The 25,452-nt window shown below is 32.0% G+C and overlaps 3 protein-coding genes and 1 long non-coding RNA gene across 7 annotated transcripts in view; 3 read left to right on the forward strand and 1 right to left on the reverse strand.

The window, feature by feature from the left end:
• Positions 1 to 25,452, reverse strand: part of LOC114344885 (putative serine protease F56F10.1) — a 112,942-nt gene that overhangs the window by 80,819 nt on the left and 6,671 nt on the right. The window lies entirely within an intron of this gene.
• Positions 564 to 2,151, forward strand: LOC114344884 (uncharacterized). The gene is made up of 3 exons (XR_007700016.1): positions 564 to 785; positions 885 to 1,150; positions 1,498 to 2,151. It is a non-coding gene; the product is annotated as an uncharacterized LOC114344884 (long non-coding RNA).
• Positions 14,489 to 18,758, forward strand: LOC114344889 (uncharacterized). The gene is made up of 8 exons (XM_028295714.2): positions 14,489 to 14,808; positions 14,913 to 15,203; positions 15,658 to 15,723; positions 16,442 to 16,507; positions 17,058 to 17,126; positions 17,335 to 17,519; positions 18,087 to 18,243; positions 18,575 to 18,758. Exons 1-8 carry the CDS (start codon positions 14,607 to 14,609, stop codon positions 18,685 to 18,687), a joined length of 1,149 nt encoding a protein of 382 aa, XP_028151515.2. The 5' UTR covers positions 14,489 to 14,606; the 3' UTR covers positions 18,688 to 18,758.
• Positions 18,839 to 22,767, forward strand: LOC114344887 (uncharacterized). 2 transcript variants are annotated; one of them, XM_050657648.1, is made up of 3 exons: positions 18,839 to 20,584; positions 21,087 to 21,435; positions 22,198 to 22,767. In XM_050657648.1, the coding sequence occupies exons 1-2, from the start codon at positions 18,839 to 18,841 to the stop codon at positions 21,396 to 21,398; spliced, it is 2,058 nt and encodes a 685-aa protein (XP_050513605.1). In that variant the 3' UTR covers positions 21,399 to 21,435; positions 22,198 to 22,767. The 2 variants fall into 2 exon arrangements, with proteins under 2 accessions (XP_050513605.1, XP_050513604.1); XM_050657647.1 differs by having other exon boundaries at positions 21,087 to 22,767.

The following is a 25,452-nucleotide window of genomic DNA, read 5'->3' on the forward strand; positions in this document are numbered from 1 at the left end:
AGACTTGATCTCATTACTAAAAAAAACAAAGTACATACATGGACACATGGTAGTAAGTAAACGCGAAATATTAATTAAGTACAATCTTCTATGGAAAAATCGGGTTTATGTCATCTTCGACTATTTGTACGTTAAGATTTCGCTGATGTCGGTTACGTACATCAGATGTCATGTTAACTATCCTGTCGTATCCAGTCTTTCATTATAAATGTGCTTGGACGGCTCCATCTCGTTCGTTCTCGCTATGTGGCCTAGCTACCACAGCCTGCTTATTTTGATGGATCTACCAATACTACATCGATACATACATGAAAACGTGAGAAGTGTTGTGCGGCTCTAGTACCACACTATCATCCCAGGCAACCAAGTGACGTCAATAACGTCGAGGAAACGTCAGTGTTTGATTGAATATATACACGTGTTTGAACATTACGTCGTGTAAACATCTTTTGTAGGTGATTTTAAATACGTAAGATTAATGACGTTACAATACCTTTAAAAACACGTTTTCATTTCAGACAGCCTAAGTCTGACGTCACGAAATTCGGAGGAGCTTACTTGTCAAATAGGCAATCCAAACCACGTGACCTCTGGTTGGCACACAAACTAAAGAAGAGGTTATGTTTGTGTCTATTTTTCAATGATTTTTCATTGTTTATCGTCGTATTTTGGATTCATTTGGATTTCGTTTCCTGTTTTTGTGAACTTTATAAACTTTACCACAATGCGAACTGATTATTTAAGGAAGGAAATTATTATTGGAAACTCCAGATGTTGCGAGAAAGGTAGGCGAAACAATGTTTATTTACTGTTCATTTTGCCCCGATATTTATCAATAATGATGAATTTTGCAAGCAATAACATTATTTCTTTTATTGTTTTAGATATTTATTGAAGCTGAAAATAATTGGGGATTTAGATCCATACGGAATTCAGTCAGAATTGGATTTTACAGTAAAGTGCAGTCCATCAAGTTACTATTATAGATATGTATTTATACAGATCTGGTGGAGTCTCACAGTTTCTACTCTAAGCAGCAGATGAAAGCATACAAAAGCCTTCAGGCACATAAATATTTTACAGCTGGATTTGTTTTGAATGGAGTAAAAATTGTTAATGATTTCCTGATTTCCATATTATTGTTGGAAAGGTATGCCTTTATTTTATTTATTCACCATTAAGAAATATATGGATAACAGTATTAGTGTCTTTTGGATAAATTAGTTCTAAATATTAGATTTATTTACGTTTATATATCTGTATGAAACCAGACATATTGTCGTCCTAATCTGTAAACTGCGAACTCCATAATTCTCTGAAAATGATTTATTACTGCCATCTATTTGAATTACTGTCATGATTGTTCTAAAATTATATTATATGAATGTCTGATTTTAAATAAAGTATTCTCAATCATTGTAAAGAACGCAAATACTCTAATAAAAATAAATTTTTGTAGTTGAAGAATTTCCAAAAAAAATAAAATATTTTTTTTAGGTGAAGCATTTCCAAAAAGCTAATGCTAAACGACTAAATGCTTGGGTGGGGTGATAGCCAGTTCTGATGACATAGCAAATGCACATTGTATGCGTATGGCCGGTAATAGTGAAGTCTGCAGCCATATTGCAGCAATCCTATTTTTAGCTGAGTATGCCCAGAGCAAGACAGACGAAGAAGAACCCAATGCATGTACATATGTTACAGCTACATGGTTTGGAGATAGCAACATATGCATTCTCTGATGAAAAACTAATGAGTTTTGAAACTGTTCGGTCAGAGTGCTTGTTGCGCTCACTAAACGAACTGTAATATAAGAAGTCTTTGGCATTGTGTTGCAGCGATATGAAAATGGTTATTCATTTTTAATTATAATGTACTTCTTCATCATGAGTAATTGAATGGTGGGCTACAACAACATTGTAAGCGACAGATTGGGTCAAAGTGAGGTTTTAATGCAATATTATTGTATATCCAATGACCAATGCGAGCATCTTTCAATCAGGCTAAAAACATTTTACCTTCCCCGAGTTTTTCGTACCGCAATATTGGTATCCGTATTGTCATAAATGACTTGTCAATAAGTTTTTTCCATCTCCTGCATAATCTTAATTCTGTCGCTTACAACATTGTTGTAGCCCACCATTCAATTATGTATTGGTCTTTTAGATGTGTATTTATTTTTGTAATTAGTATCAACTTGTAATGATAATATACATTTATCGTTTAAGGTACGACTATGTTTTGACTCTAAAATAAATGTTTTAAAAATCGAATCCTGCCTCTTTCTGTTAGTAACTACCCATGGATATCACAAATTGTGCTTACTGATAGGTTTGTTCGTAGAACGATCAGCAACTCTTGCCAACCATCAGACACATGCGCATTCGTAGTCTATGAATGCTAACTATTAACTGCACAACGCTAACTGTTAACTGCTCATGCATCTGATGGTTGGCAGCAGTTGCTAATCGTTTGTGTCGTACTACGAACAAACCTATTAGGTCTGGATCCTGTGTACCAAAAAAATTGATTAATAGCAAGCTGAAAATTTGTTAATAGTTTAACGGTGTCCAGTTGGACAAACTTTGATGTATTGTGACACTGGAAAAGGGGTAGTTTTAATTGTGAAACAGTTTGGAAACTCAGATTTGGAACATCAGATTACGAAAACATCCCATAAATTTTGTCGGACAGAACATCCAATTGATCTGTTACCCTTTCATTAAATTCTCATGCAAAAATCAGACTGCTATTACTAACCAACATGATTCCTGTAGTTTGACATGGTCTTCGTGTTCTACTCATTAAAATGCCCAGTTGGTGATTTTTTCACCAGTCTGGTTTTTGCATGAGAGTTTAATGAATTGGTAGCAAATCAATTGGAAGTTTTATCTGACAAATTACATAAACATTTTCGTAGTTTGACGTTCCAAATTTTTAACCTGTTCTACAGTTAAAACTTCTAGTGTTCCCATATATCAAAGTTTGTCGGACTAGACACTGTTAAGCTATTAATAAATTTTCAGCTTGCTATTAATCAACTTTTTTTTGGTACGCGGGATCCAGGTCTATATGGAATAAATAAATAACAAAACAAATTCCCTGTCAAAACTGCATTTATTTTGAATAGAATGAAAAACAAAATAATATTGTTTTAACAAAATAGGGGATAAATGTTAAAATTTAGTATTAATAAAGTTTGTCACATTGGCCTAAAATTAATGTCACTAGTTACGTTAGTGTCACATATAAATAATTGTAATAATATTAATAAAAACCATAATTCCTAGCATGAGTGCGTCCTGTTTTTTGATAATTTAGTTAGGCGAGGAAACATAAATGAGTTTCTAATAGGGCTTTTCATTGATTGTCATTTGTTTCGAGCTTCCGTTAGATGTTGTATAATTCGTGTATAATATTACTATACACAGATTATAGGACATATGACAGAAGCTCAAAACAAATGACTGTGAATGAAAAGCCCTATAGAGGGAACACGAAAAAAATTAACATTATCCGATAAGCTCGACTTTCACAGTTCACTACTATACAAGTTACAGGCATGTTTTCAGCACTTTTTTTTTATTAATGGCTTTGACATAGCCAATTAGCCATTTTCAGCACTTAAAATCACCAAAAACGAAAAGTTTATAAAATAATCAATCTAATGAATGTCTTTAAATACTATATTAAGCTCAAAATCACGATAAAAAACAAATTAAAATTAACATTATTCTGATCAGTTGGACTTCCACAGTTCACTACTATACAAGTCACAGGCATGTTGTCAGCACTCAAAATCACCAAAAACGTAAAGTTTATAAAATAATTAATCCAATGAATGTCTTTAAATACTATATTAAGCTCAAAATCACGACAAAAAACAAATTAAAATTAACATTATTCTGATCAGTTGGACTTCCACAGTTCACTACTATACAAGTCACAGGCATGTTGTCAGCACTCAAAATCACCAAAAACGTAAAGTTTATAAACTAATTAATCTAATGAATGTCTTTTAATACTAAATTAGCTAAAAAATCACGACGAAAAACAAATACGAAAAATCAAAAATTACATTGAGTTTAGGTTAAGAACGGTTTTGTGTGCCAACCAAAGATCACGTGATTTAACTTTGACAGGTCGATGGATTCCCTCAAAGCGTCAAAAGTTACAAAACAAAGGTTATGTTGTTATGTTTGAGTTTGTGTTTGTATTTTTGTATCATCGTTTCACACTTTTGTTTGTCATTTGTGAACTTAATAAATTTACCACAATGCAAAGTGATTATTTAATGAAATTATTATTGGAACCTCCAGATGTTGGAGAAAGTGAGAAAGGTAGGCGAAACAATTTTTATTTACTGTTCATTTTTCCCTAATATTTATCAATAATGATGAATTTTGCAAGCAATAACATTTCTTTTATTGTTTTAGATATTCATTGAAGCTGAAAATAATTGGACATTTAGATATTCCAAAAATTACTATTATAATGATATTATAGATATTTATACATATCTGGTGGAGTCTCACAGTTACACTACCTTAAACAGCAGATGGAAGCATACAAAAGCCTTCAGGCACATAAGAGCCTTTACAACTGGATTTGTTGTGAAAGTTTGAGTAAAAATAATTGTTAATGATTTCTATATTATTGTTGGAAAGGTATGCCTTTGTTTTATTTATTCACCATTAAGAAATATATGGATAACAGTATTAGTGTCTTTTGGATAAATTGGTTTTAAATATTAGATTTATTTACGTTTATATATCTGTATGAAACCAGACATACAGTCGAAAATTACGGTTCTAGTTTACTGAATGGGTAGACGGATTACGGATATGAAATTTATACCAATGAATTCTGTTTCACTTACTGATAATTGTACAATAATTTTTTATTGGGGGCGGGCGTTACTTTTCATGTAATTGCAATTTAAAATATGTCTTATTTTTAAAAATCGCCGCCATTTTCCGCCATTATATACCATGAAACAACAAGAAACGACAGGAATGACAACCGTTTTATAAACGCAAGAAGGAGAATCCGAAAACTCTAGGGGGGCTTCGGCGGCAATGGCCGCCGAAGGATGTTTTATGTAGAATGAAAAATTTATTTGAAGTTATCTAAATAATCCCTAAAGGAAAGTTAATTTTTAGTTATAATTCGTGAAAGTGAAGTAGCTTAGTGTTGTCTGTTATAGTTATTGTAGTACCGTTGTGGCAGTTTAGCTTTATTAAGGAAGAATTATTTTCGAGCATGATTGCTAATGTGTTTGTTCTTAGTTAAATGGAATAATGGATATTTGAAGAAAAGTTATATATATTATTTGTAAGGATAAAAACGTAGGTTGTGCATATTGTTTCGAGCAAGACTCGCATAACCTACATACATGTACTGGGTAAATGATAGCGTATTGCATAATCGAAACCCATAAAAAAAGGAAGAAGAAGAAGAAGAAGAAGGAGAATCCTAACAGTGTTGCCATAATTATATAAAATATGTTTTCTTATGAAAATTACAATTTTTCAATTCTTAAATATGTCATTTTACTTATTCTGACGCATTTTTAACACAAAATGACTGCTTTATTACAAGGGTCAGGTTAGTTCTGGTTAGGTTTCGTTACGTTAGGTTAGATTACATCAAGTTTATTAATATTATAGTGATTTATGATTATATTTTAATAAATAAATTCTGTGGGATTCCCAGAATACACTTTCAAGGTTGGAATGAAATTTTATGTATTTCATGGTTATGTACTGTCACTGATTTCGGGAAACCATGTTGCCATGTGAATGACAAAAGATAATTTCACATGAAAACATCGATTTTTGTCCATTTAAGCGTACCATTGATTTGGAATATTTATGCAAACCTCTAAATTTGGCAACTGTTTTTGAAAAATTGGTAGATGCATGCATTGACGCATTTTTTAAACAGTTTATTGTTAGTTTTTAGTTTGTTAGGTCGGTTGTTTGTGCTGCGCCCTGGATTTGGGCGTTGTCTGTTGCATCATATACAAATTTGTGAAAGTGAAGTTAGTTTATCGGGTGGGTTGTGATTGCGCTCAGCGGTCAAATACCTCCTGCGGTTCTCTCAATATAATACCCGTAAGTTAGGTTTGGACCGAAGGGTTAGGCCTTCCTCCTTTCAGACCGCCTGCGCCCAATTGCAATCTGCCCAGTTTATCATTAAATAAAGGTGAAGTGAGACTAAATGGTGTGTAGGTGTTACAAAAGTAAATTTAAGTACAATTAAGGTGTGGCTTTAATACCTATATTCACAAAGAAAAGGCCTCTTTCGAAGCTAGTAAACTGCAGGCAGAGGAAATAAATATGTTGGTGGCAACTTTTATTACATTTAAAGCCACGAATTTGGCTTTGGACTCTCAAATTGCATCGATCTATAGCTGTTTTGTAAGTAATTTTTATTAAATTTTTAAATCTTTAAAAGGTTAAAACTGGCAACACTGTCAAATTTGACCTCTCGGCGCCTGTCCGCCATATTGTTTTGAAATATGACAAAAAAAATATTATTTTAACCAATATTACGTATTTTTTCATAATTTGATTGTAAAAATCAGTTATATGTATTATGTTTCAATTACTTATATTTTATTAAGACATTCTATATACTTTTGTATCCTTTTCACGTAAATTTTTTTTGGCTACTATTACATTTTTTGATTTTTTTCAAATATTTCTTGATTTTTGGGCACTTTTACCAGTTTCCCCCAAAGAAAACAGTAAAATGTCTGCTTTTTTCCACTTTTCAGGCTAAGTCCATAAAAAAATTGGCATTTTCAAGGTCTACCCTTAGAGTAAATTTTTACCAATGAAAGAATACCCATGAAACGATCACATCAATCAGATAATCACAAACGAGAGAGATAGATTATTAATAATCTGAATAATATGTGACTGATGTGATCGTTCATGGGTATTCTTTCATTTTTCCGACTGTATTGTCGTCCTAATTTGTAAACTCCATATTTCTCTGAAAATGAGTTATTACTGCCATTTATTTGAAAAAATCCCTACTCGTTAAAAAAATGATGCACATGCATATTTTTACCAGTAGAGTAAATAGTGACATCTTCGTATACACCGTATCTCCCTTGTGGCAAATTTAGTACGGAAATATGTAACTCCTCAGTTTCTCATACCACACGACTGACCTCACTGTTTAGAAAGAGATATTTTCAAGAAAAAATTGGTGGTAAATAATATTAAATACAGTCGGAAAAATAAAAGAATACCCATGAACGAACATATAAAACACGCTGTATTTTCCTGTCACCGTATCACAAAGGAAATTGTCCAGTGCAAGTACATGGAACAATAATTATTACATGTAATTTCGCTGGCCAATTTTTTGTGTGACACGGTGACAGGAAAATACAGTGTGTTTTATATGTTCGTTCATGAGTATTTTTCGACTGTACTCATTAAACAATATACAAATGTTAGTGTGTGTATCTAGAAAATATTCCATTTTAGCATCCTATCTTTTAAAATGGGAGATATGTAGTATTCACACTAGGCATATTTAGAGAAATAGTTTTTTGTGATTTTTTTAGTTTTTTGAAAATTTGGATAAATGGAGTTACGCAGTTTACAGATTAGGTCGACGAAATGTAATTGCTATGATAGAAAAGAGAATAATTAACAGTCATGATTGTTTGTCCTAAATTTATATTATATGAATGTCTGATTTTAAAATATTCTCAATCATTGTAAAGAACGCAAATACTCAAATAAAAATAAATTTTTATAGTTGAAGCATTCCCACAAAGATAAAATATTATTTTAGGTGAAGCATTCACAAAAAGCTAACACTAAACCACTAGAGGCTTGGGGTGATAGCCTGTTCCAATGGCATAGCAAATTCACATTGTATGTGTATGGCCGGTAATAGTGAAGTTTGCAGCCATATTGCAGCTGAGTATGCCCACAGCAAGACAGAAGACGAAGAACCCAATGCATGTACAGATGTTACAGCTATGTACATGGTTTGGAGATAGCTTCATCATGAGAATTTATGTATTAGTCTTTTAAGTGTGTATTATCAGATATCACATGTAAATTGTTTTTATCATTTTAATTTGGTCATTGCAGTTCCTTAATCAAAAAATATATTTTTTGCACGATTAATCATTTTTTGACTGTTTACCGTGACAGATTTTACGTCAGTAGGTGACATTTCCTAGCAACTGGACGGTAGGTAATCCAACTCGACGGTAAGTACTCCAACTCGACTGTAAGTAAATTACCTACCGTCGAGTTAAAACATCTCTTAATTTTAATCTATTTTTTGAAAGAATAAAGAAAACTAACGAATTATTTATTAATATTGAAACTTATGGTACAATTTGTTAAATTATTTAATGAAATCCCACTTGTTTGGGCTGTGGTTTCACTTCTAAGAGAAACTCCTGCAGAATCGCATACATTAGTAGTATCCAACATTTTTTCTCTTCAAATACGCGATCAAAGTTGAAAACTTGGAAATATCAATGCCATCATAAAGAAAGACGGTGGATTTCTTCTTCTTCTTAAGGTGCCTATCCGTTCCGGATGTTGGCGACCAGCATGGCTATCCTAACTTTGCTTGCTGCTATTCTGAATAGTCCGGTTGTCGATGTATTAAACCACTTTCTCAGGTTTTGAAGCCAAGATATTCTTCTTCTCCCTGGTCCTCTCTTTCCAAATACCTTGCCTTGAAGAATGAGTTGCAACAAGCCATATCTCTGTTCATTCCTCATAACATGGCCAAGATATTCTAGTTTGCGCTCTTTGATTATGTTAATAATCTCGCATTCCTTGCCTATTCTACGTAGAACCTCAATATTAGTCACACGATCCACCCACGAAATTCTCAAAATGCGCCTGTAACACCACATCTCAAATGCCTCGAGTTTTCTCAAAGAAGCCTCGGAAAGTGTCCAGGCCTCTACTCCGTATAATAACGTAGAAAATACATAGCATCTGATGATAGAGATTTTGGTAGCAAGAGGTAAATCGTGGCTTCTGAAAAGAGACTTCATCATTATGAACGCTGATCTCGCTTTTCCTATGCGTTGTTTTATTTCACTTGAGTGGTCCCACTGGCTGTTTATGTTGGTACCAAGGTATGCGTAGCTGTCGACCCTGTCAATTAGTTGTTGGTTAACCAAAAGCTGTGTATTTAATATTTCGCGCTTACTGACTACCATATACTTTGTTTTTTTCGTATTGAGATCAAGTCCGTATTCTCTACTTATATCTGATATGCGCGACATTATTCTTTGCAAACCATCTAGACTGTCTGCAAAAACTACAGCGTCGTCGGCATATCTAATGTTGTTCAGACGCACTCCGTTGACTAATACGCCTTCCTGTAGTTCTCCCAGCGCTTGCTCGAAGATACATTCAGAGTATATATTAAACAGCACCGGGGACAGGATGCATCCTTGCCTCACTCCTCTATCTATGGAGACTGCCTCTGTTAATTGGTCTTCCACTTTAATATTGGCAGTTTGGTTGTAATACAAATTATATATGATTCTCAAGTCTCTATCATCTACTCCCGCTTCTTTCAAGATGTTTATGAGTTTATCATGTTTTACTCTATCAAACGCCTTTTTGTAGTCGATAAAACAAATATACACTTCACAGTCAACATCCCTGCATCTTTGCATAAGCACTTGGACAGCGAATAGAGCCTCTCGGGTGCCTAAGGCATCGCGGAATCCAAACTGCGTCCATGATATCTGTTGTTCGCATTTTTTATATATTCTGCCATGTATCACCTTCAGAAACGTTTTGAGTAAGTGGCTCATTAGGCTAATTGTTCTGTAGTCTTCACATGTTTTGGCATTTACTTTTTTGGGTAAAGTTACGAAGGTCGACTTTAACCAGCTTTGGGGTATTTTTCCAGTTACGTATATTTTGTTGAATACGGTTGTTATCCATTTTATTCCTTGTTCATCCATAAGTTTTAGGAATTCTACATAAAACTGGTCAGGCCCTACAGCTTTACCATCTTTAGTTGTTTTAATAGCTGACGTGACTTCTTCAATGGTAATCGGGGGTCCTGTTTGGCATTCAATGTCTTCAATGGTATTCTGCCTTTCATCTGCAAAAGTTACTTCCACATATTTCTTCCACGTGTCTAGTTTTTCTTCCACACTTAACAGTGGTTTGCCTTGGTTATCTGCCAAACACCCAACTCTTCTAGGTTTGTATAAGCCTGCAGCTTCTTTAACTTTTTTGTGCATATTGAATGAATCGTGTTTATGTTGCAATTGCTGGATTTCTGCACACTGTTCTCTTAGTCGTGTATCCTTAGCTATTCTAATTGCTTTTTTGATATCTTTATCTATTCTTTTGTATAATGACATGTCCTGATCTTTGGACTTTCGCCTCTCTTCCATCATATCTAAAATCTCGTTTGTCATCCACGATTTCTTCTTTATTTTTGGTGGTTTGAGGAATTTCTCACGTATGTCTTGTGAAACTGTATGCAACTTTTCTATCTCCTGGTCCATTACATCCGATTGAATAACGGTATTCAAGTTGTTCTGTATATACCGTTTTACACTCTGTTCTGTGTTTTGGTCTTTTAATAGCCTTATGTCGAATTTTGGATTGACACTACGTCTAACCTTCTACGGTGGATTTAATCATTGAATATTCTGCCCAGAGGCTTCTAGGAGCTTTCAACTGCATATGTCTTTGAACGAAATATGCCAATAGAGTCTTTTCTTCGATTCTTAAATTCTTGCCTTCGCACCATTTTTTAAAACTTTGGTAGGTATTTTGATAACGGATTTTGGATTTTTCGGGAATAATTGCGGAACACCCTTCTTCCCAAGCCCGTTCAATTTCTTCAAATTCACTTTCGCTCATATTTTAATTTATAATAATCAAAATTGTACTTAAAATTATTGACAACTAAATAAAAACTCAATTCTCCATTGTTGTTATGCACCCTAGTTACTACCTAACAACCAAAGTATCTATCTTGATAAAATGAATGAAACTAGTCAATATGACGAAAATGTTTAATTTTATAATTTATAATGGTATCAATCGTGCAAAAAACGTTATAAGCATGTCGAACGTTAAGGGTAACCGATCTCAGACAATAATTGGAGTCGTCGCTCCGCTCCTCCTCCAAACAATTGTCTTCGATCGGTATAAAACCCTTACCGTTCTCCATACTTAATATACTATTTCAGGTGTCTGTAGATCGTTTTGTATGCAAAAATATGTAATAATTATTTGGAATCAATTTGAGGATTATAAGAGTATGAAAATATATGTGAGAACACAGACTATTATAGTTTTGTCCTATTTTTTATCATTCAATCGTTTTCCTTAAAATTCATAAATATAAAGCAGATAGTTTTCATTGAAATTCAATATATTGGGTCTTATTTGTATGTATTCATTTCTGACTAAAGGTACGATTCTGACAACGACTGCAGACGGCAACTGCAAACATCAGTTGCAGTTGTCAGCATTACGGACGTTACTACTTTGCACTATTTATTTGTACGAGACTGATTCCGACATCTAACTGCAACTGTCCGACATCTGACTGCAACTGCTGTCCGGCAGAACGTCAGTTGCTAATAATTATGCAAATTAATAGTGCAAAATAATGACGTCTGTCATGGTGACAACTGTAACTGCCATCTGCAGTTGTTGTCGGAATCGTACCTTTAAAGTGTGTGGTATAAATATAATAATTATATATATTACATAACTTTTTTTTTATAATGGCTTTGGCTTAGCCAATTACGCCCGGTTTCATAATCAACTTAAAGTGAACATTAACTAAAGTCCACTTTAACGTTGACATTTACCCATATGAATTGCATTGACAAGGGTACCAACCTAAAACTTAATGTCCACTTTAACTGATTATGAAACCGGGCGTAGCCAGACTATTTGTTTTTGTATGGTATTACAATAACAATTAATTTAATTATCTAAGCCTACTTATAATCTAAATTTGCAGTGTGTTAAGCGTGTGATACACACGCAAACTTTAAGTACGCGTGTTTAAAGATCGCGGACTTACTCGGCTCGCCGTCGGTGATACACGGCAGACTTAAAGTACGCGATTTTAAAGATCGCGTTCGTCGTCGGTCGTTTGTGCTACTTAGGAATTTTATCGTATTATATACTTCGTATCGTATCCTATCGTATTATATATTTCTAATACTAATAAAAAAAGACGAAATCGAAAGGTGTGGGCAACAAACAAAATATCATAGATAAGAGGGTAATATTTTCATCAGGAGGATAAAACAGCCTATAAATAATTAGGTTTACTCAAAAACAACTAATCAAAAATAATTTAGTATAGCTTAAAATAGTGTTTTACGGTTTTCTCAAAACTTATAAAATGTAACTTGTCTGCTTTCAACAATAAACGATTGAATTATTTCTAGGGAATTTGCTTAATTAGTGAAAATATAAGTGTAACTTTAAACGCAATAACATGATGGCTCGAGGCTCGCGGCTCGTGGCAATGATACACGTACGGGTCACGAGTAAGATTTCAAACTTGTTGGATCGACGGCGTACTTACTCGGCGGACTTAAAGTACGCGTACTTGCTGTGATACACGCGCGAAAAAGGTCGTCGAGCAATAAGTACGCGTACTTACTCGCGTGTGTATCACCCCTTTTATAATATTCATGGATACATTTTTCCATTTTGTGTGATATGTTTACAATTATTTTTAATTTTATTACCTAAGCCTATTTAAAATTTAAATTTACAGGACGTTACATATTTGTAAAGACATTTTAACGTCTGCTGATTATTTGAAAAAATAATTTCATTTAAATTAATAGCTTAAAGGGCAATTTAGATCAACTAACTCTTCATACATTATTTTAATATTTTGTCTGTACTGCCCACACTCCAATATGAGGTGCTGTAGATCTCCAATTCCACCACAGGCGCAATATGGGTTATCACTGATATTCTCCTTTTCATGACCATTTTTCAGTGCGTCACAAATTATAGAAAAAAAGGTAAGTCCGTGATAATACACATTTATGACATTTATTCTACATGACATTTTAGCTAAATCTGACAGTTATCACATTTTATTTTCAATTTAGAATAAAAACAAATCAATTGTGTCTATTGCATTTATAAAATGGTATTTTCTTTGATTTGTATAGTCTTATAAATTGTACAGATTATATTGATAATATTATTATTTTATTTAATAAATAATTCTTTTTTGATTATGGCGCCATCTATCGACAACTAGAATAACTAGAATAAATGTTATAAATGTCTGTAATCAACGACGTGCGTTTTTTTCTGTCACATACAATTTAATGCGTTAGAGAGAAATCGAAAAACTGTTACGCACTGAAAAATGGTCATGAAAAGGACTATACCTATGCTGTGTTTGTATGCTGGGTTATATATTATATTATATAACTATTATACAACTTAAATGGTTTAAACTGAAGTTTGTTATTAAATTGTGACTTAATTGTTTAATTTGTTAATAAATGATTAATTAGTTTATACATATGTTGTTTCAGTTTTGACACAGTAAGGGCCGGTTGTTCGAACGCTAATCAACAATGATCACTATCAAATATTTAATTACTGTCACAACTGTCAATGTCAACTTTGGTTGGGTTACTGAAAACATAATTGATTATAATTATGAGATTAGTTTCAATTAGGGCCGGTTGTTCGAACGCTAATCAACAATGATCATTATCAAATATTTAATTACTGTTGTTTGGGTTGCTGAAAACATAATTGATTACAATTATGAAATTACTAAATCAATTATGTTAATAATTGTTATGTTAATTGATTAACTAATCTCATAATTATAAGCAATTATGTTTTCAGCAACCCAATAAAAGTTGACTTTGACAGTTTTGGTGACAGTAATTAAATATTTGATAGTGATCATTGTTGATTAGCGTTCGAACAACCGGCCCTTAACATAACAATTATTAACATAATTGATTAACTAATTTCATAATTGTAATCAATAATTACGTTTTCAGCAACCCAATCAAAGTTGACATTGACAGTTGTGACAGTAATTAAATATTTGATAATGATCATTTTTGATTAGCGTTCGAACAACCGGCCCTAGATACCCACGCAACCAGATGACGTCATATAACGTCAACTAGACGTTATTTTTTGGTCGCTTCAGCGACGTCTTTTTATATCACGTTCTTTAAACGTTTTATATACGTTATCGTTAATTACGTAAGTATTATAATGTATTAGATACGTACATTCTACGTTCATCATGACTGTATGGATTATTGAAAAAGATTTGTAGGTGGCAGTATTGTAGTAACTATAATGGCCTATGACTGATAGCTGTAGATGGCAACAATGAAAATCTCTATGACAAGACCACAGATCACTTAACTCTCTTAGGAGGTAGGTGATCTGTGGACAAGACAGAAGACAGCGCGGGAGCGTGGGCGTTGGCTGTAAAGTTTTGTGTTTTGTTTTTGTTTTGTTCATAAAATTTATTTGAAGCATCAGCATCAACAGTTATTTTAACGATCTTTGTGGTTTTCTGTCTTCATTTATTTTGTAAATATGGAAAAATACATGATTGTAGAGTTTGAAGACGGTAGTGTCGGTACCGTCTTAGAAGAATGGTTAACCCCTGATAAAAATGAAGTTTATTGGCCGCCATACGAAGAGAAATTCTCATTTCACCGCGCACTAAGCAGGAAAGAAGCGGTAAATCTCAGCACGTGGTCACTGTTTCCAGTAAAAAGATGCCTATATAAAACAGGTAAAACTATAATCCTATAATAGATTCATATGTAACCTAGGCAAACATCACGTTTCTGTGTGAGTTATGGTTTTTAGTAAAAAAATGCTTGCATTTATTTTTAGATAACCTTCAAAAAGCTCTTCAAAAAGAGTCCCTAGCAGAAGAATATTCAAATTTAGAATCTGCTGCAGAGGAAGAGATTAAACGTTCTCGCAAAAGATTTCGCCCAGTTCGTTTTTGCGACACTGATGAGGATGAGGAAGAGCTGGCTCGTCCTTTAAAACGGTCTGTGGAGAAAGACATACGTCCCCGCAAAAGACTACTTACCCCCGCTCGTCTGTATGATAGTGAAGATGAACTCGATGTGCCCTCGCCCTCGATGAAAATAAATTTTGAGGAATTAATTAACAATAGTAAGTAACATTGTAATACATAATATGTAATATGTAATACATAATACACAAAATACTTGTTTTCCTATAGCTTTTCAGCTTTAGAATTACCTAATACTTATAATATGTAATAAAGCAATGTAAAAGTAACCAGGATATAGTCATTTAGCTAAACTCAGACACAACTGGCTAGTGATTTTGGTAGGTATTTTTTTTTGTTTTTGGGCAATTTTGCCAAAATTAGCAAAATTACTGACCATTATTATTACTAATTATTTTTTGCCAATTTTACCAAATTGGCAAAATTACTTACTAAAATCACCAGCCAGTTGTGTCTGAGTTTAGCGAACCAACTTTATCAGGCTATTCATCAGTGATTAAAAATTATATATTATTATATTTATTAAAATGATTATAAATTATTTATTATATACAGTGGCAAATTCACATTTCTGTATTTGTTTTTTGTTTTAAGGACAAGAAAATTTTGAATCAACAAGCAACATCCTTGATACTGTTCGGAGCACAAGATACGATGTTGGTAAGTTATTTTTTTAAATTTCATAATAGTTTTATAATAAAGCAATCTCAAAGCAGCTAGGATATTTGGTTATTCATCAGTGATTATAAATTATTATAGGTAATATTATTTCTAGCATGCTCAGTAAAAGAAGTGTAATGCCCGATTTCATAATAAAGTTCAAGTGAACTTTAAATTTGAAGTTGACTTTAACTATAAGAATTGCATTGTTAAAGTCAACTTCAAATTTAAAGTCCACGTGAACTTTATTATGAAACCGGGTATAAGTCAATTTCGTCAACTTTTCAGGAGAAGCAAAAAATGATAACTAATTCGCATATCTACAGTCAAATAATTTTATTTATTTTATATTGCCATATTGACTTGTTCTATTGATCCAAGGTATGGGCCATTCCACGAACATACGCCTGTTTTGGATTACTTCGACAACGAATATTTTATTGTGCAACATAAGAAGTACGAAAGTAAATGGCGCTAATAATTATTCCAATAAACAACAATGTAATTTGCAGTTTACTTTCGTTCTTCTTATTTTGCACAGTAAAATATTCGTTTTCGAAGTAATCCAAAACGGGGTATGTTCGTGGAATAGGGTATAACAATATAGTCCCTTATAGTCTTTTTCGGCACAAGTAATATTTTGACCATAAATATTTATTATATAAAAGTAATTCATCAGTGGCAAATTCACATTTCTGTATTTGTTTTTTGTTTTAAGGACAAGAAAATATTGAATCAACAAGTAACATCCTTGATACTGTTCGGACCACAAGATATGATGTTGGTAAGTTATTTTTTAAATTTCATAATAGTTTTATAATAAAGCAATCTCAAAGTAGCTAGGATATTTGGTTATTCATCAGTGATTATAAATTATTATAGGTAATATTATTTCTAGCGTGCTCGGTAAAAGAAGTGTAACACCCGATTTCATAATAAAGGTTAAGCGAACTTTAAATTTGAAGTTGACTTTAACTATAAAAATTGCATTGTTAAAGTCAACTTTAAATTTAAAGTCCACTTGAACTTTAATATGAAACCAAGCATAAGTCAATTTCGTCAACTTTTCAGAAGAAGCAAAAAACAATAACTAATTCGCATATCTACAGTCAAATAATTTTATTTATTTTATATTGCCATATTGACTTGTTCTATTGATCCAAGGTAACGATATAGTCCGTTATAGTCTTTTTCGGCACAAGTGATATTTTGACCATTTTTGACATATCTTTTTACTGCGCACCCTAGATTTATTATTAGGTATATTAAAATAATTATATAAAGTAATTCATCAATGGCAAATGCACATTTCTGTATTTGTTTTTTGTTTTAAGGACAACAAAATATTGAATTATCAACCAGCAACATTCCTGATAGTATTCAAAACTTAAGACATGATATTGGTAAGTTTTTTTTTTAAATTTTAACACCTTGGCTGCGTTATGGGACAAATATGCCTTGTACTATGTTAACGGTTGGCTGTCATAACACAAGTGTCATATTTGGTATATGGGACATATATGTCTTGTAACGCACTTAACGTAAGTTTATAAATGTTTCTGAACGCAGCCAAGGAGTTAATACAATTATTTTAAACTAAACATTTTTTAGCTGCTTTGATGACTATTTCAATTAAAATTAGAGAGCAAAACAGCCAGATTCTTGGAATTTTAAGAGAAAAAAATGTTCAACATCAAATTCCGGAGAGTTTCAGCAACAAATTGCCAGCTAAAACCATAGAAGAATTTATGTCGCTGGAAGAAGACATTGCAGATAGTAATAAAGCAAACTTATTGGTAAGTATTTTACTTTCATTGCCTAAAAACAAAATATGTATGCTGAATTCGCTCAGCTGAGATTCATTTTGACATATTCAGAGTAGGAAACATACAACATAAAAATTCCTACCTTACACCAAAGAATGTGTAGCCCTATATTATGTCTATATTCTTTGCTTACACTATTAACTGCTCAAATCAACTTAATCTTTCATTAAAAAATAATTATTGGAAATAGTGCGAGTGTATACCTACTAAACTCATTAAATTTTGTGAAATTTATTTCTTCAAAATATTTTTATTTTGTACAATAAATAATGTTCTCATTTGTTATCAATACATTATAATGGTTTAAATAAATAATTATTGGTTGATCTAAGGTTTATGTCATTTATCTCTGTGTACTATTAATAATATTGGCTATGAGCACTTACGTTTGGTTGTGTAGTAATTTCCAGCCACGTCTAGCAACCTAACTTCCCAAATAAAAAGTTACTAAAATAACTAGACAGTTGGGTCTCAGATTAGCGAATTTAGTATATTTGTATTTTCAGTGTATCTTTAGATCTGTCAAATTTATTATAGGTTGCTTACCTGTCTTCATTGGGTGGAGAAGGCATTGTTACCAAAACAAACAAAATACTAAAAGCATTATTAACTGATGATCTGGCAACACACTACAATTTTAAAGGAAGGAATAAGTTTGCCTTTGGTGATTTAAAACTGAAAGGCATAATTGTCCGTAAGTAATATTTAGGTATATACAAAAATATGACCTTCAACCCTCTAATGCATTAATTTTTGTTGCAATAGTGCAAATTTCTGCTATAAAATTGACAGACTGCTTTTTCTGGTGACTAATACAACGCTTAGGACATTTATATCATGGGACAAGCAAACCTTCAGACATTTTCCAATAGGTATAAAATTAGAATTTCCCATGTGAAAGCAAATATGAATTTGAATAAATTTTGCCTCAAGGCAGTTATGTGCATTGGAGGGTTAAGAATAACTGATATTTTTTTGCATTTACTTAGTTGACTATTTCATTTTTTTTTTATATATTGTTTTAGAAATAGTTAAATCCAAAATTATTAATGCCACCACAGTGGAAATCGAACTGGCCATAAAAAACTGGCTCAAACATGCTCCACAACGGACCAGACTTCAGTTAAAGAAGGTTTGAAATATGGTAGCATAGTGTATATACTTAATGATAGTATAGTGTAAGTTTTGAAATTAATTATTGTTTATACTTGTTTGATTGTACTAGGTATACTGGTACTTATTTTGAATTTTTTATATTAGTTTAACTGGGTTGACACAACAAAATAATAATGTACAACAAATCTAAATTGAAGACTGTAATTAGTCAACGTCACCTTGACCGTAAAATAAAAAAAATAGTTGAAAACGAACTTAAAAAGGTTAATGTGTCCTATAGTAATCATAATTCTGAAAACAATGTAAATACTGAGGTCAATTGCATAGGTCAAAATTTGACAGAAATTCAACAGGCATCTGATGTAGGTGACAATCTGTCTTTTACCCATGAAAACCAGGAAGAAGATAATTCATTTGCTGATATTTTAATTCCTGAAAAAGCATTCGATTTTGGTGACAGCTCACAATCTTGTAGCAATACAAACCTAGCTAATGTTAATAATTTTGATAAAAATGATAAACCAACAATTCAAGAAAAACTGCAAAATTGGGCTGTTACCAATAATGTGTCACATTCTGCAGTTACAGATCTCTTGCATATATTACATGAAGATTATCCAACGTTGCCATTAGATGCCCGAACACTTCTGAAAACTCCAAGATCGTTACCAAAAATACAACTTGATAAGGGTGAACTAGTACACTTTGATTTAAAAAATACTTTGCTCCAAATTTTGGCATCTAACGAGTCATTTAGAAATGAAGATACACTTTTGTTGAGTTTCAATGTAGATGGTCTTCCTATTTTTCATAGTTCAAATACAAACTTTTGGACAATTTTATGTTTGATTAAAAATTTTAATATACCACCATTTGTTGTAAGTATATATTGCGGATCTGGCAAACCAAATCCTCTAAATATATATTTGAAAAATTTTATTATTGATCTTAAAGATTTGCTTGACAATGGCCTTACATATGAGAGTTTAACATATTCCATTCAAATTCATAGTTTTGTATGCGATTCTCCTGCTAAGGCATATATAAAATGTATAAAGTCTCACGGAGGATACTCTTCATGTGATAAATGTATAGAAGAAGGTACATATGTTAATAACAGAGTTATTCTTCAAAATCGCAAGGCTACTAAACGAAATGATACTACATTTAGACTCTTGCAGGATGAAAATCATCATCATGGTATTTCACCTCTTGCTGAATTGCAAATTGGTATGGTAACACTTTTCGCTATAGACTATATGCATGCAGTTTGTTTAGGAGTCATGCGTAAATTGTTAAATTCTTGGATTTCTGGTAAACTATCCGTGAGACTGTCAGCTAGACAGGTACAAATGTTATCTGAAACATTAATTTCTTTAAAAGAGTACATCCCTGTTGAGATCAACAGAAAACCAAGACAACTTTCAGAGTTGGCTCGTTGGAAAGCAACAGAATTCAGAACATTTTTGTTATATTTAGGCCCATTTGTTTTAAGAGATGTTATTGACAAGCGTATTTATGAGCATTTTTTACTTTTACATTGTGGAATTTTTATACTTGTTTCTTCTAAATTTATTAAAAATTTTGGAACTGAATTGCCAAGATCATTACTTGATACATTTGTCTCTCATTGTGAAAATATATATGGATTGGAGTACTTAATATATAATATTCATATTTTAATTCATCTTACAGATGATGTTGAGAATTTTGGAGCTCTAGATAATTTCTCATCATTTCCGTTTGAAAATTATTTAGGCCAGATTAAAAAATTAATAAGAAATTCAAACCGACCTTTACATCAAATATATAATCGTTTAGTTGAAGCAAATCTTGTAGTAAAAACGATTATAGAGAAAAAGTCTCTTGAGTTTTTGTATGAGCATCATACAGGTCCTATCTTAAATTTAAAAATAAAGGTTCTTCAGTATAAAAAACTTGTTTACAAAGACTTTGAACTCTCTGTTAAATCTTACTCTAAAGCAGATTGTTTTTGTTTGTTACCTAATGGAGTTGTTATTGAAATTCACAATATATGTACTCAAAGTAATAATAAAAACGAATATATTTTAATTGGCAAGGAATTTATGATTTACGAATCACTTTATGATTATCCTATACGTTCTTCTCTTCTTAATATATTCATTTTGAAAGAATTGTCTGATTTAAAGATATACCAAATTAAGAATACTCCAATAAAATGTTTGGTTTTCCCATATTTATCTAAGAATTCATGGATTTCTTTTCCATTATTACATACAATTTGATATTGTTTTCTATTTTACATTTATAAAGAAACAATAGGTACATTGTAAACTATTTGGATACTATGTATTTAATCATGAGTTTCAAAAAATTATTTTTTAGTAGCTGTTTTTGTGTGAGCCTCATACAGGTCTTACTTTAAATTTAGAAATAAAGGTTCTTCAGTATAAAAAACTTGTTTACAAAGACTTTGCACTCTCCGTTAAATCTTACTCCAAAGCAGATTGTTTTTGTTTGTTACTTAATGGAGTTGTTATTGAAATTCACAATATATGTACTCAAAGTAATAATAAAAATGAATATATTTTAATTGGCAAGGAATTTATGATTTACGAATCACTTTATGATTATCCTATACATTCTTCTCTTCTACTCTACCAAATTAAGAATACTCCAATAAAATGTTTGATTTTCCCATATTTATCCAAGAATGCATGGATTTCTTTTCCATTATTACATACAATTTGATATTGTTTTCTGTTTTACATTTATACAGAAACAATAGGTACATTGTTCCTGGCAAGATGTTCCTCCAGTTAAAATTAAGATAAAAAATTCAATATGGCTGTTGTAATCGAAAAAAAAAACAGCGTAAGTGCATGTCTATTTCGTAACTTACCAATGTCTTTTAAGTAATAGTAAAAATTATTTAACAAATGGTTATGAAAAATCTGAAACTTCATCCAATTTTTAAATACATACTCTATATCAAATAATATAATATGCCACTGACTAGAACTTAAAAAGTTACGATAGTGACATAGCTGTTTTTTTTTTTCAATTTTAAACTATTTGGATACTATGTATTTAATAATGAGTTTCAAAAAATTATTTTTAGTAGTTGTTTTTGTGTGAGCCTCATACAGGTCTTACTTTAAATTTAGAAATAAAGGTTCTTCAGTATAAAAACTTGTTTACAAAGACTCTGTTAAATCTTACTCCAAAGCAGATTGTTTTTGTTTGTTACCTAATGGAGTTGTTATTGAAATTCACAATATATGTACTCAAAGCAATAATAAAAATGAATATATTTTAATTGGCAAGGAATTTATGATGTACGAATCACTTTATGATTATCCTATACATTCTTCTCTTCTTAATATATTCATTTTTAAAGGATTGTCTGATTTAAAGATATACCAAATTAAGAATACTTTAATAAAATGTTTGGTTTTCCCATATTTATCTAAGAATGCATGGATTTCTTTTTCATTATTACATACAATTTGATATTGTTTTCTATTTTACATTTATAAAGAAACAATAGGTACATTGTTCCTGGCAAGATGTTCCTCCAGTTAAAATTAAGATAAAAAATGCAATATGGCTGTTGTAATCGAAAAAAAAAAGACAGCGTAAGTGCATGTCTGTTTCGTAACTTACCAATGTCTATTAAGTAATAGTAAAAATTATTTAACAAACGGTTATGAAAAATCTGAAACTTCATCCAATTTTTAAATACATACTCTATATCAAAAATAATATATGCCACTGACTAGAACTTAAAAAGTTGCGATAGGGATATATCTGTTTTTTTTTTTTCAATTTTAAACTATTTGGATACTATGTATTTAATCATGAGTTTCAAAAAATTATTTTTTAGTAGCTGTAGAACCTTTACTTATAGTCGGTTCGCTAAACTGAGACACAACTGGCTAGATATTTTAGTAGGTAATTTTTTGTTTTTTTGCCAATTTTACTAAAATTGGCAAAATTACGGACTAAAATATCTAGCCAGTTGCGTCTGAGTTTAGCGAACAGACTATACTTTAATTTTCTTATATGGGCATGCTTTGTACGTTTTTAGAAATTTAAAAATAAAATTGTATTAAAACTACTCGTGTTATTTTCATTTTTATTGTTCCAAATTGCAGGTGCAAATATTCAGAACATTCCAAATCAAATCGGTTGATCTACTTTCCCTCTATCAAAGTGGGTAAGAACACTGTACATGAGAGGAATCAGTAGAACAGATGTACTATTAAAGGCAGCATCTCAGAGGAACAATGCGAGGCCTAGTACAATTATGCAGAATCTCTGTTAGATTACTTTCTACTAAATCTAGTTCACAAGCGATTTTAAGGGAATAGGCTCAACATGTCGCCTGTCAAAATGTTCAATGTGTTTTAAATGTATTCATTTTTTTCGAATCCTGAGAAAACTAATGAGTATTTTTGAAAAATTTAAACGCAGAATGAAAGATTACGTTATTACCGAGGGCTAAAAGGCCCCGAAAACTTCTGTTTATTTTAATAAGTTGCAGAGGTGAAAAAAAAAAAAGATTTAGTTTGACTTTTCATTTAAACGATCTCATTCAAAAGAAACTGGTTATTTTAAGGGATTTTCGGCCCTCGGTAATAATGCAATCTTTCTGTGTTAAAATTTTTCAAAAATGCTTACCTATTAGTTTTCTCAGGATTCGAAAAAAGTGATACATTTAACAAGCCAAGAGAGTAAAAATAATACATTTGAACATTTTGACAGGCGACATTTTACGCCTATACCCTTAGACAAGTGGTAGTATATCTTCTACACGTGGGACTATAGAGGTCTATAGATTTCATGGTACCTATTTTTTATACTATTTTGAAACATCTGAAGGGGGTCACTTTTCAAAGTATTAAAGACGTGATTTTATTGACGTATAAAAGTCGTCATCTTTTTGACGTTTAAAAGTCGTCCCAATTTCGACGTGGAAAAAACGTAGGTACGATGACGTTTTAAAGTCGTCACAGTTATGACGTCGAATCGATGAGACAAATACACGTGATTTTCAACGTCACTACTACGTCATTGAGACACGTCAATTGGTCATATTTATGACGTGTTATCGACGTTATAAAAACGTCGTTTGGTTGCCTGGGTATAATATAAAAAGTGAAAATTCTATGTACGTTATCTATTATGTTGCATTGAGGATATTGTAATTCTATGCATTTTAACGAGCCTTCCATTTGGTTTGACTTAAATGGAAAAATTGAAATACTAACAATGCCCATACAAATAATTGAATGGGTCTACCGAATAACGTTGTAAGCGCCACATGGTTTGTTTTTGAGAAGTCAAAGGAACAGTTTTAATATTGTGATAATGGTGAGTTTATACATTTTAAGGGTTAGTAATACAGTTTTTAAATACAAAATACATAATGTATTACTCACCTTTAAAATGTATAAACTCACCATTATCACAATATTAAAACTTTTTCTTTGACTTCTCAAAAACAAACCATGTGGCGCTTACAACGTTATTCGGCGGACCCATTCAATTATTGTGTATTTCTAAAACCATAAAATGAAAAATAAATGTAAAAACGACGCAAAATCGACGTAAAAACTACGTTTTTCATATTACGTATTTAAAACGTGATAAAAATTACGTGAATTATGGTGGGACATATTCATGTGATTTTCGACGTCGAAAAAACGTGATAAACTGACGTCGTTTGGTGATAATTATGACGTTTTTACAACGTTTTGTAAACGTTATTTGGTTGCCTGGGATGGCTGTTCCTCAGTTTTCGAAAGGCGCTTCCTTAGCAGTGGGGATCTCGACATTTTCCCTTGGGGAAACTTCCAATGAAACCCCAACCAAAAGACATAAGACACTGCTTAAAAGACATAGGTGCCATAGTTCTCTTTATTTTCCTAATTGTCGAGTTAATTGGATTAAATTTGTCTGGCTGTGGTAAGTTTTATGTCAGCTAATATATTTTGTATGTTTCAACAATTTTTTTCTTTAATTCTGGACCGTGTTACGACGGGGGAATTCCCCTATTCCCCCTAGATCTCTCACTGTTCAGTAGTTTTCTAAAGATAAGGTGGAACTGCAGCTATGCTGGTATTGGATAAGTGTGAACCATTTACGAAAACATGATAATTCTTATGTCAATCTAGCAGCACATTTTCTATCGCACTTGGACAGCTTGGATATTTGTGCATCCTAATACCCCTAATATGTCTGTGTAGATTTTGGCATTGGATCCGAGCATGACATTTAACACCGTTGCCGTATCCTCTATTTTTTCATACTATCACATTACAATTTTTTGTGATATTATATTATTTGTGTGTGAAATGTATCATATTTGTGTATTTTAGGTATGTTCTAATATGTTATGTATAGATAGGTTTTTACTTAATTATTTTAAATCATTGTGAAGTTAACTTGCTAGAAACCTTGTAATATTGTGTAATGTGTAAAAAATTAGTAGTTTTGAAACAATAATTAAGTAAAATTTATTATGTTGTTGTTTTCACCAATTTTGAAAAAATGTGAAAACGTTGAATTATCCATGTCCGTCTGTCCGCCCGTCCGTCTTGGCTGTCTGCCTTTAAACTCAACTCCTCCGTCATTATACCAGGTAGAATGACAAATGAGGTGTCAAATGAAAACTTATAATCTAATGATGGTATTAAAGGTGAGAAATTTGACATAGGCTGCCTGTCCGTCTGTCCGTCCGACCACGAATATAATTGCCTTCGTCACTATATCAGGTAGAACAACAAATGAGGTGTCAAAT

This window comes from Diabrotica virgifera, chromosome 8 (assembly GCF_917563875.1).
Source record: "Diabrotica virgifera virgifera chromosome 8, PGI_DIABVI_V3a".
NCBI classification, from domain to species: Eukaryota; Metazoa; Arthropoda; class Insecta; order Coleoptera; family Chrysomelidae; genus Diabrotica; species Diabrotica virgifera.

Excerpts from the sequence above, each read along its gene's own strand:
- LOC114344889 (XM_028295714.2), top strand. The coding sequence starts at position 14,607 with ATGGAAAAATACATGATTGTAGAGTTTGAAGACGGTAGTGTCGGTACC. Across the intron at positions 17,127-17,334 it reads AAACTTAAGACATGATATTG|CTGCTTTGATGACTATTTCA; the intron begins GTAAGTTTTTTT and ends AACATTTTTTAG. Across the intron at positions 17,520-18,086 it reads GTAATAAAGCAAACTTATTG|GTTGCTTACCTGTCTTCATT; the intron begins GTAAGTATTTTA and ends AATTTATTATAG.
- LOC114344887 (XM_050657647.1), top strand. The coding sequence starts at position 18,839 with ATGTACAACAAATCTAAATTGAAGACTGTAATTAGTCAACGTCACCTT. Across the intron at positions 20,585-21,086 it reads TCTTAAATTTAAAAATAAAG|GTTCTTCAGTATAAAAAACT; the intron begins GTTCTTCAGTAT and ends TTAGAAATAAAG.